At 27.3% G+C, this 6,166-nt stretch overlaps 1 protein-coding gene across 1 annotated transcript; it reads left to right on the top strand.

Annotated features, from left to right (window-relative positions):
• The first annotated feature begins 2,676 nt into the window (after positions 1 to 2,676).
• LOC123298307 (5-formyltetrahydrofolate cyclo-ligase) lies at positions 2,677 to 3,433 on the top strand. Its single transcript, XM_044880274.1, has 2 exons — positions 2,677 to 2,941; positions 2,999 to 3,433. The coding sequence occupies exons 1-2, from the start codon at positions 2,688 to 2,690 to the stop codon at positions 3,348 to 3,350; spliced, it is 606 nt and encodes a 201-aa protein (XP_044736209.1). The 5' UTR covers positions 2,677 to 2,687; the 3' UTR covers positions 3,351 to 3,433.
• Positions 3,434 to 6,166: the final 2,733 nt, after the last annotated feature.

The raw sequence follows: 6,166 nt of genomic DNA, 5'->3' as shown, positions 1-6,166 counted from the left end.
TATATATTTTTTCATAAAATATTAAAATCACAATAAATTTATTTGGTTCAAAAGGATATGTTTTAAAAATTTCTCTTTGAAAAATTTCTCTTTAAAAATGCAACAAATTTACATAAAAGTTAAAAAGGATACGTATTTTGATCGAAGGATATGACAATAATTTTTGTTAAAACATTGTTAAAAACTTTTTTTTTGTTAATATTTATTTTTTGATATGATTAAAATTAACTTGATATGGAATTTTATTAGACGGTTTATTTGTTTAGACAAATGCAATTTGAATTCATTTCAAAAAATTTTACTCTTTATTTTTATTTAAGTGTCAAACTTTTTTGCACAAACATACATTCTTTACATTACATTCTCGAGCACAATATATACACACATGGCGATATCCGCCAGTTGACTGATTCCCTGATTTTGACCAAATATTCATGTGAACATGTTTTTATTCAACAACTACATTTGAAATTTGTTAGTACATAAAGTTTATACTTGATGGCAGCTATTTACATAGACTTTTTAAGGAAAATTCTTTTCATTTTATTCAAAATTCAGTAAAAATTACAAAAAATATTTCAAACCAGGTCTAATCATTTACTTAAACTTATATTTCATTAAAAAAAACATTTGAAAAATACTACTTAAATCTTTAAGGTTCGCGTCTTTGCTGAGAATACAACTTGTATATTTGTAGATGTCACTACAAAAAGATATCATTTGTTTTTAATTTTTTATTGAGGTTATGTTTAGGCTTAGTAAGGAATAGATAAACCGGAATTTTAGGATTATAATGTGTTTATAGATTATTGTTTGGTAAAATTAAGAACATTCATCTGTTCATAAAAGTTCCATTGCACGTTTAGTCATAGAAAATTGTGAGTCAACAAAATTAAGGTTATTCTATTTGTTGCAATCAGCAGTCTGAAATAATTGCCAAGAATAATTTTAATACAAATTTCGATTGTGATTCGAATGAGGAGTTGCAGAAAAAACGATTGAATTTTTTTTAGTCTTTTTATTTATTTTTTTAATTCGTAGTTTAATAACATTAACTGGACTTTGTTTCCGTGCCTTATACGTGTTAATTTAGCTTGCTCAACTGGCTTCAACTTAAGCTTCAACGGATTAACGGGTTGAACCGGCGCCTAGTCTTTCTATTAATAATTGCTCGGGGTCTCCGGACGCCAATATTCGGGTTTTTAAATCTGAATCTCCGGTTTTTAAGTGTGTCTCCGATTTTCAGAAAATTGATCCCTTATAAATAAAAATAAATAAAGGCACTAATGTATGATTTTATAAAAACTAAGGACTGGAGTTGATTATTAATAATTTGTAAAGTATTAAAAAAACTACATAATTTATGTATTTAGAGCTATGAAAAATAATTATATTAGCTGATAAGTATAAGCAATAAGCTTTGATTAATTATTTTGTATCACACTCTAGTCAAGTTTTTAGGAGAAGGGCCCCGATAAAGGGACCCAGGTACATTTAAAAACGACTAAAAAAACAAAGAAAAAAGATAAAGGAAATTTTCATCTGGTAGCCCTACTCTGCGAAAGTTATTACAAATTACGGTTGACGATTTTAATACACTTTGTAAAATACATACAGGAGATACACACACAAATTAAAATTTGACTGTTTCGATCTCGAAGCGAACAAATCTACTTTAATTAATTTGTTATGTGTCCAGAGCATTCTACGGTAGAATGAGATCGATTTTCCAGAAAAAGAAAAGTTTTCATTTGAATATTTATTCCACTTTCACAACTATACTCTTTGGATTTCATTGAAACATTAAATGATGTAATACGATGACTTGGGTGACACCAAACTGTCTTTTATTGATATGGATAATAATATGATAAGCAAATGTATAAAATGTCATAAAACGCTAGCGTTTGAAGTCATAATAAACATTTACAAATAGAGCTAATCTTTTTCAATTAAAATTGAAAAACACAAATTGATCACGATCGCTTTCTTCATGCTTTCTGGCCATTCCAGTTACTCGTATTGGTCATTTCACTCTACAATTCTAAAAAAAATGCACATGTAGATAATAAATGAAAAACGCATTTTTTTTTTTTTTTTTTTTTAAACAGAATGATTAGCTGTCCGCAAAAATTTTTTTAGTATCGTAAAAATTTGAGAAATAATTTTATCATCTTATACGACATGTGAAAATTCTGATTTTTGTTTTGTAAACCTTCTATAAATTCCTTCAAATAATTTAAGATACCCAAAATCTTTCTTTCACAAGATATGAGATGCTAAAGCTTTCACAAGAAAAAAAATATATTTAATGGAAAATTTTTATGCTCTTTATTTTTTATTACCACTGTTTTTTTTTAATAAAATTAATTAAGAATCATGCGAAAAAAATTATTAATCTACTTCGTGCTTTCCAAGATGGCGGCGATTATAAATTTTTAATTTTCCAATATTTTTAATGCGTTTAACCCAAGGTAGAAGGATCTATAATCAAGAAATATTACAAAATTCACTTAAAAGTAATGCTGTAGTATAATTTAAGACATTGGAATGAGCTATCACGACTTAAAAGTAGATAACAATTTTGTTGTATTTCGATAATAAAAACATACGAGTACGTCAATAAATCAATATGCATGAATAAAAAGTTAGATAATTATTTTCATTCAAAAACAGATGATCATTCTATGAACATGACGCAGCCAAATCAAATCAAATTATTGAAAAATGCTCTTCGTGCAGACATTAAAAATAAATTAAAACAATTAACAACAAAAGAACAAGAAATACAATCAAATTCAGTTGTGGATAAATTGTTAAAATCACCAGAATATCAAAATAGTTTTAATGTTTCAATTTATTTGAGTTCCGATAACGAAATAAATACTACTAGAATCGTACAAAATGTTTTTGAAAGTGGTAAAAAATGTTTTATACCTCGGTAAGTAATTTGAAACCTTTTTATTTTGTAAAATTTTTTAGAATATAAAATTTCTAGATATAATGGCGATAACATGGAAATGGTGATATTACATTCACTTCAAGATTTCAAAACACTTCCAGTGACTAAATGGAATATTAAGCAACCATCTATTACAGAATCTAGAACGAATTGTTTCGATTGTGGTGGATTAGATTTAATAATTGTGCCAGGAGTAGCGTTTACCAAAGGAGGTGATCGACTTGGGCATGGAAAGGGATATTATGATCGATTTTTACATGAATGTTATGGATTTCAAGCAACAAAACGGCCGAAAACTATTGCTTTGGCGTTCAAAGAACAAATTGTTGAAGATGTTCCAGTAGAAGAAAGTGATGTGAAAATTGATTTAGTTTTAACAGCAGATTAATTTTTTTTAATTACTGCCAAGTCATTCTGTTCATTTTATATAATTTACTGTATTTCAATAAAGTGATTATAATCAATTAAAAAGTTAAAATTTTTCCATGGAAGTTTTTTTTTATAAAGTAAAAAAGTAGGCAATGCAGAACGCATTACTTAGTTTCGTATTACATTGTAAGATGTCGTTGGTGTTGCTGTTCATATGAAAGTATAAAGTCAATGTGTTCAAATACTTCAAGAAATGTATTAAATTAATTTAACTACAACTGACTTTTAGCCTAATTAGTTATTAGTTCGTTAAGATCTATTATTCTTTGATTATTAGTTATTAAACAAATGCGATGAAATTAAGGCAATATTATTAGAACCATATCTATGTAATTCGTTTAAAACTATTTTTATTCCGATGGATTGCGACCGATCGGCTAATTGGATGCTAAACTTATATGCAATGTAGTACAAATTTAAGGTGTTCAAGAATCACTAAATAAGCCTTACTTATCTCCCTCATTTTGCGTGGGTAAAGAGTTTACAGCTCGAATCCCATTTGTATCGTAAATACTCTTAAGTACTATTATCCTTAAGAGTATTTACGATACAAATGGGATTCGAGCTGTAAACTCTTTACCCACGCAAAATGAGGGAAAATCAAAGGCATATTTGAAATTTTCTTGAAGTACTATTATCCTTCAAGAAAATTTCAAATATGCCTTTGATTTTCAATCAGACTACCAAGTACTAATTTTGCTCTAGCATCAAATTGATTGAACAAAATTAAATTTTATGGATTCTGATGATGTCATACAGTTAAAAATTAGATTTTTTTGATAACACAGGCAAATTTGATCCGATCTTATTGGAATTTTTTGGACACCCACTAATTTTGGGTCATTCTTTTAAGCTGTGATGTCAGTTTTTCGATATCTATCGCCTATGTGCTTAATTCCGAGACTAGGTCTCTACATTCTTGAAACCTATTAGAGCTAGGTTAATATTGATCACAAATTTGAAAAGTATGACCCAAATTTAGTAGGATTACATACTTGATTCATCAAAATCGGTTAAAATTTGAATGTGATAGAGCAAAATTAAATTTTTTGGATTCTGATGACGTCATAAAGTTCAAAAATTCAATTTTTTTGATAATATAGGCAAATTTGATCCGATCTCATTGGAATTTTTTTTGGCACCAACTTATTTTGGGTCATTCTTTTAAGCTGTGATGTCAGTTTCTCGATAGCTATCACCTATGTGCTTAATTCCGAAACTAGGACTCCACATTCTTGAAACCTATTAGAGCTAGGTTAATATTGATCACAAATTTGAAAAGTATGACCCAAATTTAGTAGGATTACATACTTGATTTATCCAAATCGGTTAAAATTTGAATGTGATAGAGCAAAATTAAATTTTTTGGATTCTGATGACGTCATAAAGTTCAAAAATTCAATTTTTTTGATAATATAGGCAAATTTGATCCGATCTCATTGGAATTTTTTTTGGCACCAACTTATTTTGGGTCATTCTTTTAAGAGGTGATGTCAGTTTCTCGATAGCTATCACCTATGTGCTTAATTCCGAAACTAGGACTCCACATTCTTGAAACCTATTAGAGCTAGGTTAATATTGATCACAAATTTGAAAAGTATGACCCAAATTTAGTAGGATTACATACTTGATTTATCCAAATCGGTTAAAATTTGAATGTGATAGAGCAAAATTAAATTTTTTGGATTCTGATGACGTCATAAAGTTAAAAAATTCAATTTTTTTGATAACATAGGCAAATTTGATCCAATCTTATTGGAATTTTTTTTGGCACCAACTAATTTTGGGTTATTCTTTTAAGCTGTGATGTCAGTTTCTCGATAGCTATCGCCTATGTGCTTAATTCCGATACTAGGACTCCACATTCTTGAAACCTATTAGAGCTAGGTTAATATTGATCACAAATTTGAAAAGTATGACCTAAATTTAGTGGGATTACATACTTCCGCTTAATTAAAGATCATAGCAGTTGTATTTTTAGTTTTTTATATCTCTATATAATAAAAAACAAGTGAAAACAAACAATTGGCTGAGTTAACTCTCGAAGAAGTTCGAAAGTTCGAATGAATTGCTAGAAAAATTTCTTAGGTGCCATTTTTAAGAAATATTCGAAAAAAGATTTCCAACTCATATACTAAAATTAAATACAGGATATGTAAGAAATTAAATATAAAACAAGTTTTTAAAATTTTATTATTTCTATATTGTTTTAAAATGTACATTTATACATAATATATATTTATTTATTTTGTTATACATATATATATTTTTTAAATTAATTATTAAAAATTAATTGCAATTTTATCACAATAAGGTATTAATTTACATTAATTATATTAACACTTTTGACTAATAAAATTTATTAAAATTAATTAATCAATATCGGCACAATTTAAGAGCAATTTAATTAAAATTAAAATTGTTTGTCACCATTTTGTATAATTGAACCAACATTAATTAATATACTTATAAAATATTGACTGAGTATTTGTGTTGTTCGCCCTAGGCAAATTCGCTTTATTATCTAAATTTAAAACCCAAAACTGTATGAGAATTTGAAAATATATCTAATTGTGAAGTTTTATGTTAATTTTTATTTGCAAGTACAGTCATCTTTATATTTAAATACTTGAATTGCAATTCAATATTGCATGACTTTAGGATACAAACGATAGGATAAAAAATATATATATTTCTTAACACCCGAATGGGCTTTTGCAATCATCTTTTTATTGAAATGACCTTATAAGTAAGTACCCTTTTGACCTAGATTAT

Source organism: Chrysoperla carnea, chromosome 4 (assembly GCF_905475395.1).
Source record: "Chrysoperla carnea chromosome 4, inChrCarn1.1, whole genome shotgun sequence".
NCBI classification, from domain to species: domain Eukaryota; kingdom Metazoa; phylum Arthropoda; class Insecta; order Neuroptera; family Chrysopidae; genus Chrysoperla; species Chrysoperla carnea.
This window is presented reverse-complemented; position numbering and strand designations above follow the sequence as displayed.

Bases quoted from the DNA above. Each gene is read 5' to 3' on its own strand.
- LOC123298307 (XM_044880274.1), top strand. From the start codon at position 2,688: ATGAACATGACGCAGCCAAATCAAATCAAATTATTGAAAAATGCTCTT. The intron at 2,942-2,998 runs GTAAGTAATTTG...TAAAATTTCTAG, and splicing joins AAAAAATGTTTTATACCTCG to ATATAATGGCGATAACATGG.